General features: G+C 39.6%; 2 protein-coding genes across 10 annotated transcripts in view; one reads left to right on the forward strand and one right to left on the reverse strand.

Moving 5' to 3' along the window:
- The window catches only part of NF1 (neurofibromin 1), a 234,410-nt gene that overhangs the window by 202,718 nt on the left and 12,841 nt on the right, over positions 1–18,851 (forward strand). For all 9 annotated transcript variants that reach the window (XM_083174174.1, XM_083174178.1, XM_083174179.1 and 6 more), the window contains 7 exons: positions 283–440; positions 1,621–1,743; positions 9,961–10,091; positions 11,953–12,053; positions 14,594–14,736; positions 16,847–16,893; positions 18,183–18,399. In XM_083174174.1, coding sequence (XP_083030300.1) covers positions 283–440; positions 1,621–1,743; positions 9,961–10,091; positions 11,953–12,053; positions 14,594–14,736; positions 16,847–16,893; positions 18,183–18,399 — 920 coding nt within the window. The remainder of the gene's footprint in view (positions 1–282; positions 441–1,620; positions 1,744–9,960; positions 10,092–11,952; positions 12,054–14,593; positions 14,737–16,846; positions 16,894–18,182; positions 18,400–18,851) is intronic.
- EVI2A (ecotropic viral integration site 2A) overlaps positions 1–18,851 on the reverse strand; it is a 56,571-nt gene that overhangs the window by 34,807 nt on the left and 2,913 nt on the right. The gene's annotated exons all lie outside the window — the stretch shown is intronic.

An 18,851-nucleotide genomic window follows, 5' to 3' on the forward strand; every position in this document is an offset into this window, starting at 1 on the left:
CCCATTTAACATTGTTTCCTATGGAAAAATCGGGTCAATTGAGGCATTGAACAGGAAAATTGGGTCAATTGAGACATTTAACATTGTTCCCTATGGGAAATCTCGGGCATCTCGTCGGTTGATCGCACCCGATTTTTTAGTGCATTCAATCCCCGAGATGCCCGAGATTTTTTACTAACGATGCCCACGATCAAAATCGTGGGCGCCCTTCTAAGTAAAGAGTACCTAGGTTTGTTTTCAGTCACCTGCATTTTGTCTTTTTTTTTTTTTTTTATCCAACAGGACATTGAAGGAAAACCAGCCATGGTCATCTCCAAAAGGATCTGGAATGCACCTTGCTGCGAGTTACCCTACAGTGGGGCAAGTCAGCCCAAGGACCAGGAAGTCTATGAGTCTGGACATGGGGCAGCCATCACAAGCAAACACTAAAAAGCTCCTAGGTTTGTGAGAGTTCATTGAGAAATACAATATGCTTTTCTAATCAGCTGTTGTAAAAAAAAGTCCCCTACAGTTAGTAGTATAGGAGATATTGGTGTAGCTGAAGTAGCACATTTTTGTTTGTTGCGTCAGTTAGAAAAGTTCAAGCATATTGAGATATCACATGTATTCTGGAGCTTTATCACCATTGCTCATGGCAAGGGACCAATTGATGGTTTTGGCAGAACTGTCCTTAGGGCAGTATGGTGGCTGAGTCTGCAGAATAAAGTCATAATAAATCTGGTCAGAGAATTTGCAGATGTTGCAGGAGAACCTCTACATCTCCAGAGTACATTATATCATACGATTCTGTACAATACAAGTCAAAACATACGGTGTAAGCCAAATATTCTTCATATATGGTTGTAAAATTAACATTATCCTGGTAAAAGCCTTCCGACCGAAGGTAAGGTACAAGTGAATAGAAATGGCCTATTAAGAAGTTTTTAACTGTAAAGGCCCCCATACTCTGTGTTTTGGGCCCAATGACATACGATTCTGGGGGACCGGGCCGAGAAATCAGGTGAAATTGGCCCCAGCTTGCTTGTGACATCCGATCCAATGCGAGGTCCTGTGCACATCAGATCGGAGCTGGAGATTATATGTGCTGCACTCAAGTTCTCTGGGTTGGACCCCTGCCTGTGACGGGGAAAGGGGATTGCCTGCGATACATCACATGCAGAAGTACTGCATGTGATCCTGCTGCTTGGAGGGGTCCCGAGCGGCTGAAGGGGGGATTAGATGTCACTAAGTCACATAGTCTATGGGCACCTTAACACTTTGTAAAACTCTTAATTCTTGAGTTGGTTCTTGGCATTATTATAAAGATTAGTCTGCAAGCTGGGTCTAGAAATGTTGTAACCTGAAGTAAAAAGGGTAGGACAGCAGAATGGTCAGGTCACTGGCCGGAGTTAAATACATATATCACATTACAAAGCCTTGGGATAACAAGAGTATCCTACACGAACTATATAATGAGTCACATGTGTGTGTGTGTGTGTGTGTCTGTGTATGTACAATATGGATATAGAGATATATTATAATGTGTATTTTTATTAATTATCAATTTTCTTTTAATAATACACTTTTTGTTGACTGTCTTGCAACATTGACAGTAGTTTTTTTTTCTCTCTTTAATTTCAGGTACAAGAAAAAGCTTTGACCATTTAATATCTGACACTAAGGCTCCTAAACGACAGGAGATTGAATCTGGCATCACTACACCTCCAAAAATGAGAAGGGTAGCAGAGAATGATTATGATATTGGTAAGTATCTTACACACAGTTTAATGGTTAGTATATCGACATTTTTGTTTGTTCAAAATCATTCTTTTATAGGTATATTTGCTTTAGCTAATGATGTAAATATAATGTCACAAATAAAGGTTTGTCTCCACAACTTCTCACATGGACCCTTCAAATCTAAAGTGTGTTTCAGTAGGGGATCTATATGTTATGTCAAAAGGCACAATGTCGACATAATGGTCAAAATAAGGGGTGGGTTTTTTTTTTCTCCATACTTTACATTAAATATGTGTTTGGGGTACTTGTTTCCTAGCAGGGCGCCCAGTACGCTGTAAGCGTACAGGGCTATTCTCCGTAGCAAAATTGCATTGCATTGCATCTCATGGGCCATTATAGTGCTATGCGATTTTTTTAGGTCATTTATTCACTGCTCTGTTGGCCCTAGGGGATTGCATTGCACCTTCCCAAAACTTGCATGAGATTTTATATGGTGCGATGCCATGCCATTAGCTATACACTTGTATGACATACAATGAGGTTTCACTGACCCCCCCCCCCCCCACACTATCCACACCACCCCGAAGCATGGCGAGGGGTGGCGGAACGCATCCTCCTGACCTTTTCATACCCACTATCCAGTGGGGGTATGAAAAGGCGTGGAGTTGATTTTATATAGTGTGGCGAGCCACCGAGCCCGAACAGAGCCCCACGAGGGGCTTTACATGTATTATGCGGGACTCTCTGCGCTCGCCACGCTTAGGGCTTGGTGGCTCGCTGTGTTCGCCACACTATATAAATTTAACTCCACACGACGTGGATAGTGGGGGTATGAAAAGGTCAGGAGGACGTGTACCAATGCCCCTCGCGGGGCACGCTGCACTCCCCATGCTTCGGGGTGGCGTGGATTGTGGGAGGGTCAGTGAAACCTCATTGTAGGTCATACAAGTGTATAGCTAATTGCATGGCATCGCACCCTATAAAATCTCATGTAATTTTTCGGGAGATGCAATGCAATCCCCTAGGGCAGAAATATACAAAAAAATAGTAGCGCTATATCAAGTAAAAACAATAACACATTTATTATATAAAGTGCACAAGTAATTTAAAAATAAACTGATTCATAAAACAAATGCACCAGCACCTATAGAAATTAAATGCCTGGGAGTAGGGTCCATTCCTATGTATGTCGCCTGTTTCCGGAGAAGGGGAAAAAACTCTTCAAATAGGGTATAGGTAATATTTACCGCAGGTAGTCCCAAATGTGGTTCTTTAATCCTTGTTTAGGATGGCATTGAAGCAGGTCCAACAAATGGTTTTGAGGGTATTACCTCAGGACTCCATTTAGAACGGTCTGTTTGAAGAGTGAAGCAATCCGGTGGCGGCTGGTCTGGATCCCAAAAGGTGGTAGGTGGCAAGGTTGGCAAAGTTGGCTGGTAGTAGGTAGCTGGTGCAAGGTGCCTGACGCGTTTCGCTGCATATAGGAGCAGCTTTATCAAAGGTGATAAAGCTGCTCCTATATGCAGCGGGTATATTACCTATACCCTATTTGAAGAGTTTTTTCCCCTTCTCCGGAAACAGGCGACATACATAGGAATGGACCCTACTCCCAGGCATTTAATTTCTATAGGTGCTGGTGCATTTGTTTTATGAATCAGTTTATTTTTAAATTACTTGTGCAATTTATATAATAAATGTGTTATTGTTTTTACTTGATATAGCGCTACTATTTTTTTGTATATTTCTTGTCTATCCCAGGGGACTCTCAATCCCCCCCCTAGTAGCTGCTTCACACCTCAACCCATCACAGCGCCCATCTAGGTTGGTATTCAACCTTTTTGTGTGTTAATCCCCTAGGGCAACAGTGAATAAATGACATAAAAAATCGCATTGCATCCCATGAGATGCAATGTGATTTTGCTACAGTAGCGTACGTAAGAAAACTGGGCGCCCTGCTAGGAAACAAGTACCGTGTTTGGGAACTGTAAAGTGTGAGAAAAAAATACATTGTTTCTCTTCAGCAAACTGAATGGAATTAAGAACTAGTTTTGAACACTACATGATTAAAAAATATATTGGTTACATATAGTTGCGCCCTAAATTCAAGCCCCATGTGCATCATCAAGGCCTGTATATTGGGGGTCCCTATTGCTATATCTACGTGCAGCACCAAAAAAAATCAGCATAAGCCAGAAAGCCCAGAGCAGCACACCAGTGAAAAAAATTATTAAAGTGTTAATAAGTATAAGTGATAAAAAGCCAGAGCTTTATACAAAAAGTGTAAAGTGTGTCAAGCAAAGTGATTTTAAGATTGTATGAACAAATAATTTTAGGAATAGTAAATGGACATGGACAATTTGAATAACATAGTTTCTTGACAAGGCTTTAATATTCTCTTCAAAAATTATAAACTTATACCCAAGTCACCTCATAACCTGTTTTTTAAGGACTACAGATGAGCAATTAACATTACTATTCTTAAAGATTCTGCTCTATTTTTACCAATTGCTCATGTAATCTTGTGGACCGTAATGGCAGGTCACTGACTGTAAGCGGACCTGACACACAGAAGTCCTATACTGTACCATCATAGCTTGTCGGTTGATTTATTTAGTACACTTTCATGTCATGCAGTCTATGTCAAGTGAGTAATGAAGCCCACACCTGCTTTGGTTCTAAGACGATCTACACAGATATCTGTTGATGTGCTGCATATAAATCATTCTATTGTGAATACATTTGCATAATTATGCACTGTATTATACTTGCATTGCTGTGGATTCTTTAGTCTCTTTTTGGAACTGGCTGTTCAGTTTACAGCTTGACAAACTTTGCAGACTGCACTTGACAGCATCACTTCTTCATGTATAGCAGCGTACATGTAATTACTAGGTGACTACACTGCAAACAAGGTCAGGCCATCTTAAACTGTAACAACCCACCATATTCCACAAATAAAGTCTTGTTATTTCTGCATGGTTGTCAATTAAAATGAAGCCTTATCCCAAACAAGCTTTATAAAGCTGCAGCGGGCATCCCGCTCTCACAACTGCAATATTCAACAGACATCTGAACAAAAACTTAATGTGCTCTATTATAATTTTTATTTATTTATATGACCCCACAAGAAATTCACAGCGCCCGAATATATTTTCATGAAGTGATGCTGTTTGTAGTGAATGAATAGGGTGCGCACCCATGAATATGAAATCGGTGCATAAAATGGCTGCCTACATGGTCTATCTGATTATAGTGGGGCTGTTTTGGAACATTTTCATCTTTTTGTTTACAGATTCTTTGAAATAAATATTTGGTTGTTTGACTTTGCTTTTTCATATATACAGTATATTTAGCTTAATACCTCATGATATGTACACAGTTGCATATCCTCATAAGACTTATGCTGTAGAGCATTGAGAATAACGGAGCAGGTAACATGCGGTGAAGAGAGATCATGACTGTTTGCTTTGCATGTGACTCTACCTGTCACCTTGTCCTGACTGATTTCATATTCCTGTCACCAAAAAGAGAGAAACTGCTCTGTTTGCTTGTGCCGTGGTCGTTACGTTTTTGTGGAATTTTTTATGTTGAAAATTTGTCAATCCTGCAGTTTTTTAGCTTTTGAGTTTGTGATGCCTCTTAGATTCTATCCTATTTCAAAGGACATACTGTAGCCTTGTACACAGACAATATACTGTTTCGGCGCTGAATAGGGTCAGCTAATACACTAAATCCAGGTATTATCAGCCTGGTATCACAGAAATATACAATAAAAAAAGTTTTTAGTGTAGCGCCCCTCAAGTGGGATTGATTATTGCATTAGTTCAAATGGAAACCATACCGTCTCCTTGCAGGATGTTCATGTCCATCAAAGGAAGGTACAAAAGCACCGGCTCACAATGTTCATTCAAAATATAGAATCAGGACCATGAAAAGAGAAAAGATTTGAAAAAATGGTCTCAGTCTTTGAAATGTTACATATATTCTAGCTGGAATTGGGGGATATATGGAATCCTCCTATAAACCCGGGTGTCTTCTTTAATCAATTTAAGGAACACCTCGTGCAGTCAATGGAAGTATGCGCTCACATGTATGCTTACATATGCATATCGGGGGATACACTTATCAAGGTATCTTTAGGCTATCACACTCATTCTTGCAGATTATTCGTGTCCATCAAAAAGGGGTTAACAGATTGGGCTCCCCATGTTCGATCAAGAACGTGGTTAATCAAGACCATGAAAAAGAAAGATTTAAAAAATGGTCTCAGTTTTTTTTGTGTGTATATGTATATGTATATATATATATATATATATATATATATATATATATATATATATATATATATATATATATATATATATATATATATATATATATATATATATATATATATATATATATAGAAAGAAAGGGGGGTTTTCCAGAGGGCGCTATCCAATGTCAGACAAAGACAATCCGGTTTTTACCGTTTAATATAAAAGTGAACAAATTCCCTTAATTGGGTATCACAAATACATAAAAATCAATGATAAAATACTGCTTAATACAGAAAATGGTACATATAGTTTACAGCTTCACATGAAATAATGTTCAATTCTGTGGAGAGTAGCCCAACGCGTTTCGTCAGAACCTGACTTCATCAGGGGCAGATAACATAGCCAGCAGACACTATAAGAGTTCTATACCGATAAAGTCTGAAGATATAATTTCATATAACGGTCCAGTGGAATTTCAATACTCGGAATCACAATGGGAGTGAATTTAACGTATCACAGCAGGCAATTCAAATGAATGTTCTCAGCAGGTAATTCAACAAATAGCTTTCACAACCGGTAAATCAGATATTTTTGATCTGATCAGTGTATAGAGAACCACGGGAAGTGGCTAGTGGCAGGGTTTCACCCGAGTGAATATTAGCCCTGTGTAACTAGCATATATCGCAGCAGGTAATTCAAAAGAATTTTCTCAGCAAAAAAATTCAAAGGATGTCTTTCAATACTGGTGAATCAATTTTTTTATTTTTTGCTGGCTGCTTCCTGTGGATCTCTATGCACTGGTCAAAAAATTGATTCACCAGTATTGAAAGACATCCTTTGAATTTTTTTGCTGAGAAAATTCTTTTGAATTACCTGCTGCGATATATGCTAGTTACACAGGGCTAATATTCACTCGGGTGAAACCCTGCCACTAGCCACTTCCCGTGGTTCTCTATACACTGATCAGATCAAAAATATCTGATTTACCGGTTGTGAAAGCTATTTGTTGAATTACCTGCTGAGAACATTAATTTGAATTGCCTGCTGTGATACGTTAAATTCACTCCCATTGTGATTCCGAGTATTGAAATTCCACTGGACCGTTATATGAAATAATATCTTCAGACTTTATCGGTATAGAACTCTTATAGTGTCTGCTGGCTATGTTATCCTCTCTCGAGCGCAGAAAGGGTTCCCCCATTTGCTATATATATATATATATATATATATATATATATATATATATATATATATATATATATATATATATATATATATATATATATATATATTCATATATTCTAGCTGGAACCGGGGAGGTATATGAAATCTTCCTATAACCCAGAGAATTTAAGGGTCACCTCGTGTAGACAATAGGAGTCCATGCTTACATGTATGCTTACATATGCAAAACAGGGGAAACACTTATCAAGGTATCTTTTAGGGTGTCACATTCATTCTCATCAACTTCCAAAAGTGTGCTTACATGTATGCTCACTTTAATTTAGTTTTGGATTCTCCCATCAAGGTATCTTTGATATCCCAAAAGAAGAGATATGTCCATCCAATGATCAATCCAAAAGCACTTTTATTCACAAAGCAGCACACGACAAAAAAACAGTAAAAATCTCCTTTAAAAAGCCTCCTTTCTCCTCGCTTATCACTGGGAGTAAGATGGTAAAACCCGGGATAACTCACCAGTTCGAAGTCGGGGTGTCCAGGAAGGCAAAAGTGAAAAGCAAATGGCCAGGAGGTACCGTACCAACGCGTTTTGACCCGTTGGTCTTTTTCAAGGTGTCCTCAAAATATGGGTGACCCCCTACTCACTTTGTCCCTTACATTTTGTGAACCAGGTCTGGCTCCAAAAGACTAGTGCTGGTTCTGAAATTCAGGGGGACTGCTACTCCTTTTATTCCTGCCAAAAATGGTCATTCTGTTAAAAAGCAGTGTGTGGACACAAGAAGCTGCAGGATACGGTCATTAGGTCAACCCTATTAAGGTATACATACATTGAGTGGTCTACTGAAGGTCGACAGGCTGTAGGTCAACATCTGACATTTATTCTATGGGAGGGGGGATGTGTGCCTATACTTTATGGGGGGAGTGTACATATACTTTATTGGGGAATGTGTGCATGTATTTATTTATTTTTTTATGTAAGTTTACACTTATCCCCTTTATTAAAAAAAAAGAAAAGAAAACACTTTAACACAGTTATATCACCACCTGACACCCAAGTGAATAAAATGTTGTGAAAATAACCAAGTTTAGACAACTATTAAGTGTGAAAATGATCACCAAACATTTGAATAGGAATTCCAGTTTCTGCAGCAGCAGAAACTACAGCCCAGCTTACTATGATTGAGATGGAGTTTGCTCTGGTCACCCTCCCCTGTGCTTCCATTTGGATCCAAACAGTGGTAGTTGAGGAATATCATTCAGTGGGCGACCTTACAACCTGTCTTGTACCTACAGTATTATTATCAGACACCCCCCAAACAACACAGTACAGGCTAGAGCTGGTCTTCAAACACTGCTGTTTCTTTCGGGGAAGATCACAGGAGGATAATACCCCCCTCAATGCAAAAAGCCTATGAGACCATCCTCTTGAACTCTCCTGGCATCCATTTCTTTGCAGATCTTGGAGTCTCAAGTGTGGACTGCTGTTCTTCTGGGGTTGTGTTAATGTAACTTAGACTGCTAGTCCTGTATTTGCGGTCCCTCCAATATTTTCTTAAATAGTGGCTGAATGACACCTCTGCCAGGGTTGGATACTGTCCATCCAGGGATGAGCAATGGTGATGTTGGATCTTTGTCTGATGAGACTTTAGGTCCAAGTTAAAAGCAGACCCTTTTGAATTCAATCTAAAATGGTCACAACTGTGGCATACATAAACTACAGTATCAAGAGGAAACCCAAATAGCTTTAGTGACAGCAGAGGCAACTAAGATATTTTGCTTGGCAAAGATGTACCGTTTTAAGATGTAGCAATCGGAGGAGCCTCTGCTATTCATCCTGGTAGAGCAATGATGTAGACCTGATTAAACCTTAATAAAAGAAGTACATATAGGAATGCACTAATCTGTGAACACACTCCTCATCACTACTTATTGCACCAATATCTTCTAACTGTAATGTCTTCCCAGGGCATTGCAGGGAAGATCTTTACCTTACTTGATACACTTGACTTAAATCTGTTGAGTTTTATAATATTTGGGAGCTGTAATAGTTTTATTGAAATACATTTTATTTAAATTAAATCATAAAAAACTATTTTAGTATATACATTTTCCAGATAATTATTTTTTATAACCAGCAGTCAAAATATTGTCAACTATACGGTTTATTATTTTCTAATTTGTGGATGCTCATTGTGTATCTACCATTGATATGATTTAAATCATTCTTCTCCTCCTCTTACCATAACCCATAGTGCACTTGTCTTCCTTTCCTTAGTCAAGTGACTTTTTTTGTTTTCTTTTTGCTTATTACCATGTTTTATAATTTGATCTGCATTGGGCTTATGTCACCTTGTTTTTGTATTTTCTCATATTTCCACTGACCATTCAAATAAAAAATGTGTATATATAAAAATAAATTGTCAGAAATATATTAAATCCACAACTTACCCCATCCTAATAATGTCAAAGGTGCAATATCCAACATGAATGCATTTGATAAAAAGGTACTTATGTATTATCTCAGCTCCCATGTTAAATGCACCCCATTTTTTCATACCCCTACTATCCAACTACGCATGGAGTTGATTTTATATAGTGTGGCGAGCGTACGCGGTCTCATAAGAAAAACGGGAGCCCAGATATTACATAAGTACCGATAAAATTTTTTGGGGAAAACCTGGATTTCATTACATATATTGTATTATGGTATAAAACATGTCCAGTGCTTCCTACAGTATATGAATGCTTACATTTACATAAATGAAAACCTTTTATTCTTTCTTATTCTTCCGAATTTTAGAAACACCACGGATATCATCCCCTCAGCAACATCCGCACTTGCGTAAAGTATCTGTTTCTGAGTCAAATGTGCTTTTGGATGAGGAGGTCCTAACTGATCCAAAAACCCAAGCTCTGCTGCTGACTGTCCTTGTAAGAAACTTGATGTACCTTACCATTTGTATTTTTAATGCGGTCCTTTATTATCTGTAACCATTTTTCAGTTTCTTATTTTGTACGTTAAGTGGAGCAAAATGCTATAGTTAAATATGTGGAATATTTTAATTTAAAGAAGTGGTTCTCAAACACCAGCCTTACAGTCCAGGTTTAACCCGGTTGTAATATAGCGGGTCGACAGGGTTTAGATCGATCATGGTATGGTTGACCACCTTTGTTCGACCTGGCTTAGTTAGTCATGTAAGAATAGTCTGTGGCAGCTAGAGCGGCAGTAATACTAGTTAGACACCGGCAGCTGATCAGCAGGACTATGGTCGACGGGAATTTTTCAGCATTTTTTGGTGCTGAATGTCACAGGGGTGCCCAGGGACACTGTATATGTGCACAGTGTCTCGTTGCATGGCTTGCTACGCTCACCATGCTTCGGGTATGGCAAGCCCATTATATTCAAACTCTATGTCCACTTGGATAGTATACAATGATCCAAGTGAACCGGCACCAAAAAATCCTGAAAAAGTCCTGTTAATCATGTGTCCATCAGCCATGGTCCTCCTCAGATCAGCCGCAGGTGTCTAACTAGCGTTACTGCCGGTCTAGCAGCTGCCGACTATCTTTATGCATCTAACTAAGCCGGGTTGACTAAGGCTGGTCGACCATACCATAGTCAATCTAAACCTGGTCGACCTTGGTACCAAGTGATTTTGTCATAATAAAGGTGCCCATACATGTTACAATTATTGTATACAATATCGCATCTCATCAAATCTCAGTTTTGCGATGAGATCTAGTACAAAAAGTATGTGCTGCACATACTGTACTTTTTGTACTAGAAATCATCTCATCGCAAAACCAAGATGCAATGAGATGCGATATTGTATACAAGAATTGTAACGTGTATGGGCACCTTTAGTGTAAAAATTGTCAAGCAAACGTTTTTATTCATTATAATGACCTGTAATATTAACCCTATATAGGAATTTAATCTTTTTTTACACACTTTTTATTTGAATTTCTATAACAAATGTGAGCGACGCTGGCATTTTTAGTGGATATTTTGACATCTCTCACAGATGTTGGCACTCAAAGGGATCATTAACAATAACCCCTATTGTCTAAACATGCAGTCAAATCTGACTGACTGGACTGCATGGATATTGTTAAAACCTGTACTGTTAAGGAAGAGTTTAGGAAACTGTGCTAGTGTAGGTGTGTTTTATGGTGTATTAGTTTTGGAAGTGCTGCACGTGACTGCTGACATATTTTAAATGATGTATGTGCTTATTAAGTGTTGAGGTTTGTTTGTTATGCAGCAGTGACTTAAGTAAGGTACACACTTCCAAGATTATACTTACTTAAACTAACAATATGACCGTCATTATCATTTTATGAACGATTATGAAATAACATTGATCAGCTGATATCGAGTAGACTTACTACTGAATTATCATTCCACTTTAAAAAATCATATGGTTAACATTCACAAGGTGAACATGGAAAAAAGTCCGACATAACAAGGGTTGACATTAGTTTTTTGTTTTTATAGATTTTTGGGTTGTCCATTTTTGTTTTCTAGCACCTGGACCTTAAATTAGTGTACCACATTCACTTGTCATGCTTCTGGCAAGGTGTCTTACTCCAGTCAACAGACATTATAATTGCCATTTGTAGTAAGTGTGGATGGTAAAGTATGAAAAACTCATGTTGACCATATGCTGTGTTGACCTAATTAATGCACATTGACCAAAAATGGTCAACCTATTGACTACTTTATTTTTGTTGGTCTAGACTGGTTACAGTATTTTGTATGAGGGTAAATTTCTGTTTGTTGTTTTCTCAGGCTACACTTGTGAAATACACTACAGATGAGTTTGATCAACGTATCCTTTATGAGTATTTGGCTGAAGCCAGTGTGGTCTTCCCTAAAGTTTTTCCAGTGGTGTAAGTACCTCAGCTGTTTTATTATACCTAGTATAAAGCGGGTGCCGGACAGTTTCTCGATAGTCATTACCCCGACGTCGGGATCCCGACAGTCAAAACCCCGACACTCGGGGTCCCGATGGCCACCGGCTATTCTCCCTCCTGGGGGTCCACGAACCCCATAGAGGGAGAATAGAATAGGTGGCCAGCGCAGTAAGCTACCGTGCCCGCAGCTTGGCGAGCGCAGCGAGCCCGCAAGGGGCATTGTTTCGCTTGCCCCGCTATCTGAGTCCAGCCAGTCGGGATTCTGACATCGGGCTAATGACCGTCAGAATCCCAACTATCGGGACCATATACCACACCCGTATAAAGCTGATGTTTTAAAACAGAGGTACTCAAGTACCATAGAAAGTTTGTTTTGTGGATTTCTTTAATCTTATGGTGGCGATACACTACTGCGATGTATACGCACCCCCTGAGCCACCTGTGACCTTCCTGGGTGGCCGGATCGCATGCTATGCATCACATGCAGTCCTTTCACATTCAATGTATCGCATGCGACCCTGTTCCATGCTGGCGGGAGAGGGTCCAAGTCGGAGGTTGGACGGGCAGCAGGTCCAATGTGCAGACCCAAGGGGGATGTCAAACACATCTGAATTGGTCCGATTTCCCGATACATGTTGAAAGAAATTGACGGTTAAGAACCCCTTATTTAAAGTATGTGTCCTCATACACCTAGCCGCAACAGTTCACATTTAATGTACGTTTTAATGACTCTGTGGCACAACAAATACACTTGAGAATGCAGTAATTTGATATTTCAAACTTTGAACAAATCTGAATTTGTAGTCAAAGAACAGAACTTGGTGTTAAAAAAAATATCGTAATAGTGTTGCATTTTTAATTAACCAGTACATTCTTTGGAACAGTTTTGTCACATCGCATTGCAATTAAATTGCATATTCACACAAGAAAGACACTGGGTGCAAGCTGTCACACAGGATTGGATGTGTCAAGTAGGGATTTTTTTCACAGCTTCTGCAATCATGTTAGAGTGTATCTGTATGCCAGTGACTCCAAAAATTAGTAATACGTACCAAGATAGTTCACACCTTTGCTGCATGAGAAGCTAATGTTCATAACTACATACTAGTTTACCAGTTGCTACTGAATATATCTTTGCACCTTCTGGTGAACAAAAGCACCTTTGCTTTGCTGCCACACTGTCTAGAGCACAGGTTCTCAAAGGCAGTGTTCAGGACCCCACACTGGCCCTTATGCTAGTTGACTCTGACGGATGCATATTTTCGGATGGCCACCGAGTGTTCTTTGCCCCGCCTACCGCATGGATCGCTCATACTGTCCGAATGCTGCAAGAGGCCGAGCGAACGGACCGCAAGTGGATGTTTCATGTGAACAACTCCCCCATCTGTGGGAACCTCCCCCATCCTCCGATGGTCGCCGACCATCGAATGATGGAACGAGCGGTCAGACAGCTCTGAGTGCTCCAGACTCGGACATTTCTCAGTGCGAAAGCAGGGATATGGTCGGGCAGCTGGCATCCGGCTATGTCAGCTGCCCGCCCCCCACACGTGCGTCACGGCCGGATTACCATACGTATGCCCAGCACTTTCATGGGAACGCCCATGAAACGCGGGGCGTACGCATATGTTAATAAGCCTAAACAGCTCTTCACGCCCCTCTCCACCCCCTGCTCGGATTGTTCCGACCGATCATTTTTTGTACGGAATTCACGCCGTATTCGGACGTGTGCGGCGTCCGCACATGCACAGAAACGCTTCTGCACATGCGCCAACACAATACATCGGCCGTCCGACCGAACACGCAGCCATCTGACAATCAGAATAAGGGCCATAGTGCATGTTTTGAACGGCTCTTCAAAGAATCAAGTGAAATAATTAGCTCCACCTGTGGATATTTTAAAATGTGTCCGTCTGTAATTAGTGCATCGGTTAGGCGACCTGAAGAAAACATGAACGGTTTGAGAACCACTGGTCTAGAATGTAAATTCTTAATTGGATAACTGGGAATACTTGTGACATGCATGTTTTATATTACTATATTACTACTACGTTACTATTCTATAGTGTCACTTATCTAACATTATGGGGTCGATCCTATTCGCTATCATGAAATCGTGGGTGTAAATCTTTACAGCAGCGGCCACATCTGAACTGAAAAATTAGCTGTTCTTACAGTTTTAAAAATGAATTGGAAAAGAAAATCCTTTCATAAGTTGTGAATTTCAGTAGAATGGTAAATTCTGGACATTGTAATTATGTAAACATTTCCAGGAGGGTCAGGCACAGAAGTAGAAGTCATTACGTCAATGTCGTCAATGTTAACATTGTGAGCATGTTGATCAGGTGGATGTACCAGAGGTCTGACCTATTTGAATAATCTTTAAATTGTTAAATATTTGTGTAGGTTAGAAGTTTGCATGAAATATTATTGCATTGTTTTGATTACGTTGAATACTTATTTTAGTAATTTGTAAAGGTTTAATTGTTTTTTTTTGTTTGTTTCGTTTTTTTGTTTAGGCACAATTTATTGGACTCTAAGATCAACACCCTTTTATCATTGTGTCAAGATCCGAATTTATTGAATCCGATACATGGGATAGTGCAAAGTGTGGTGTACCATGAAGAGTCTCCTCCACAGTACCAGCCATCTTACCTACAGAGTAAGTACATATCATACTAGTTCTGTGTGTCTCATACATGGCAGTACATGATAACAGCACATTTTTTTAAAACTTTTTTTTTTTGTTTAAAAATTCTTTTGCATATTACTGCAAAACTTTTTTTTTTACTTACTTTTGTATTGCGTGAGATTTTTTGAATTTACTTGACATATACAGTACTGTTATAACAGGATATTTCAACAAAAGGCCTTCACAGGGGATAATTCATTTGAGAATGCAGCATGTTATATTTAAAGTTGTATTTAAACGTTCTACCATTGTATGTGTCTAATAAGTGCCCTTAAAATCCAATGATTTTGCGTGCTGATAGTCCAGAAACAAAACTCAACCAAGTATACAATTTCTGACAAAACACTTCTGTTCTCAACGATTCTTGCAACTTCCGAATATTAAGGGGGGTAGTCAATGTTTAGGTCAAGCAAGCTCGACTGCCGTGACCCTGTCCCGTTCTTAGTCAGCTCGACCGAGAACATGCAGGCGGGATTCAATGTCCCGCCTGCCGGGGAGCGAGAAGGGGGCATGGCCGCAAGTTGCGCCCGGGAAGAGGCGAGCTGCAGCCGGCAGCTCATCACTTCCCGGCCGTTCTCAGCAGAACGAGCCCGACAGCTATTGAAGTCGTGCTCGTTCTGCCAAGAAACCCTGCTCAATGCTATCGGGGAAGACCGCATTGAATAGGGCCCGGCGAACATCTCCCCCATGGGGAGATAGTCGCCGGCGATTGAATACCCCACTATGACTGTTATATATAATACAGTTCTAGAAAAGTGCTTATTCAATTAATAATACTTTTTGCTGCATGGGAAGCTTTGATATCCCATTAATGAACATTGTTTTAATTGACATGTTAAAGGGAGACTATTTCTCATTTATTGTATCTGGGAGACACTGAGATACCTTGGGATGTAGTGAGAACTGTCCTGGAGTAGACAGTACTGTAACTACACAGTTTTTTGCTGCGATCTCTTTATACTGTTGAAGTAGCAGTTTCTTTTTTTTCCTTTAATGTTGGAGGGTTTTTGGGGCTGGGGTGCTCATCAGCACTCCCTCTGCTACCCCTGCCCTTGGCTCTCCATTCTACCTGAGTCGAATCTTTGTGTACCATGAGCTGGCCACAGATTCTTAAGACCACACTCTGTACTGTGGCTAGAACTAACAAACACTGGCACAGGGCTGGGTGACTGGTACGTGGGGGAAATTGGGGATCACTACAGGTAAGCCCTGTAATAGGGCATTCTTAGGGAATTGGGGTGGGGTTGGATTTTTCGAAGCGGACATCTCCATGTTTATTGATCTTTGTGCTGCTTGTGTAGATTATTATGGCAATACAGCTTCTTAGTTGTGTATTGCCAGGATTGTGTCCAATTCCTCAGATATCACAGACATTACTGGTGTATCTATAATGGGTGCATTGCACAAAGGGTCCAGGGGGACACACACCGCACACCCTACACCCCCTTTTTTTTTTTTTTTTTTTTTTACATATATCTTCTGGAACACTGTGTCAGCAGCATCAGTGCTGCAGAAATCACCAGAAAAATGGCGCAGCTGCCATTCTGTCTGCCTTTCATGCATGAGCAGTATAATATACAGTGCTAGTGTCCCCTAAAGAGCCTAGTGCCCATAGTCTACAGCGCTGCCAGTTACAGAGGAGGGGTCCCAGACAGAGTCTGCACATGTGCCCCCTTTTCTCTAAAACCACATGTACTGCCATTACTGTAAGATGGGATTCAATGTCCCATTTGCCTAGCGCGAAAAAGGGGGCGTATCTGCGAGAAACGGACATGGATCGTCGAGATACGGCCGTGAGCTTGACAATCCACGGCCAATCTTGGCAAACCAGGCCCAACTGCTTTTAAAGTTGGGTCCTTTCTGCCGAGATGCCTCTTCAATGCTGTCTAGAAAGACAGCACTGAATATGCACCCGCCACTATTTCACCTGTCGGAAATAACGGCAGGGGAATAAATATCCCTCTATAGCTCATAATATTCAACTTTAACATTTCTGTGTTCAGACTTGCAGGCTTAAGTACAATTGCTAAAATGTTTTTAATAATGTCATTAAATTGCATATTGTTTTTTCCCATTGTAGGTTTTGGATTTAATGGTTTGTGGAGGTTTGCTGGACCTTTTTCTAAGGTATGACTAAGTCTCTACATAAATGCAAGTAATATATTTGCACTTTACTAACATCTAGTATATTGTTCATGTTTATCAATACAAATGCATGTTTGATTTGAACCAGTTTGTTTATCCTTTTGCCCGACGAGAGGGTTTATAGATTTGTTGGCAGCCAGATTGGGATTTTGAGGCTGTTGAATTGGGTTATTTCGCTGCTGTTTCAGAGCAACATCACAGTAAAACATGTAGACATTATAGTACACTCCTGCCTTTTTTCATACTTAAAGTATTACATTACAATTCATTCACATGTCCTTTAAATTCAAGCAGTCAAAGCTACTTTGTTAAATTTGCCATTTACTTTACATGGGAAAACCATGAAAATGTTATAAAGCTTAGTCATTTAAGCTTGAATATATTGTTCTTGCTGAATTCTATCTCATATTAGCCTGAGAACCATGTGTAACCTGAATACCTAGCAAAGCCAGGGCCTCTACTGAGTCACATCTGATAGTAAGTCCTCTGTACAGACATAACAGTACAGCATTCTGAAGCATGGCTTTGCCTAAAGATTAGTTGTAATGGTGGTGACAATATGGATTATTTCTATTTCTTTTTTTGCTGCCTGTCACTGAGAGGTTTTTTTTTTTCTACCTTCATGTTTGAGAGTTTTTGATTTTAATGAACTGATTTGATAACTCAAATTGAGATCAATTTTGCCATCTTTAATTATCACTCTCAGAATTTATAATAGAATAGCTAATACAAGCTAAAGCCTGTCTGGCAGTTTTACTTTGGAAAGCAACATGCAAAAGTATTTGTATTAAGTGAATTTAATTGCATCATATTTTAGTTTGTAATAATAATTATATGCTAAAGAGCAAGACATTTCAGTAATAAACTGGCCAGAAACAGATCAGTTCAGCCACTTAGTACACATGTAGAGCAGCCTGAATGTCTGATTCAGTTACAGCTAGTATGGTCACCTGGAATTTTGAATTCAGATATTTCAGTAATGTTTGTATTAAGATGCCCATACAAGGTACAATTATTGTATACAATATCGCATCTCATTGCATTGGTTTTGCAAAGCGATGAGATGAGACGAAATCTAGTACAAAAAGTATGTGCAGCACATACTTTTTGTACTAGATCTCATCTCCTCTCATTGCATTGCAAAACCTATGCAATTCGATATTGTATACAATAACTGTACCGTGTATGGGCACCTTAAGTGTTTGATAGGCGGCAGTAAAGGAGATAAAAATGTTGATAATTTTTGACTACTCGTTTTCTTTTTTCTTTAGCAAACACAAATCCCTGACTATGCAGAGCTCATTGTAAAGTTTCTTGATGCCTTGATTGACAAATACTTGCCTGTAATTGATGAAGAAACCAGTGAGGAGTCTCTGCTAACACCCACATCACCTTACCCTCCAGCTGTGCAGAGCCAGCTCAGTATTACTGCTAACCTTAACCTATCCAATTCCATGACCTCCCTTGCCACTTCCCAGCATTCCCCAGGTTAGTGGTTTGTCTGTTCCTGTGTTCTCAACCCACTTTGGCTTTGCATATAAATGTAATGGGCTTAGTATGATGTCCTACATGAAACAGCTTTGCACAAAATAATAGCTTCTCAAGATGCTAATTTTTATTGTAAATATGGTTTTGGTTCAGCACAAAGTAGTGCAGTTTTTAGAATAGTTTTATAGATCATTCAATCAAACATCATGCTACAAGGCAGGCCGTGGCTATAATTCTGCAGGATTCTGAATGAGTGTGTGACATGAATTTTCTCACCACCCAGTTCTTGGCAAGTACAGATTTTACATGTGGCAGTGCCAACATTGCTACAGGTTTTATTGTGTGTCATGATAAATCTTGTATACGATGAATGAGGTTTCTATTTATAATTAATAATACAGTACTTGATGAAAACTAAATTAAAAAATGCAGTCTATGAAATGCAAGGAATT

The sequence above is a fragment of the Crinia signifera genome, chromosome 2 (genome assembly GCF_055691185.1).
Source record: "Crinia signifera chromosome 2, ASM5569118v1, whole genome shotgun sequence".
In the NCBI taxonomy this organism is placed as follows: Eukaryota; Metazoa; Chordata; class Amphibia; order Anura; family Myobatrachidae; genus Crinia; species Crinia signifera.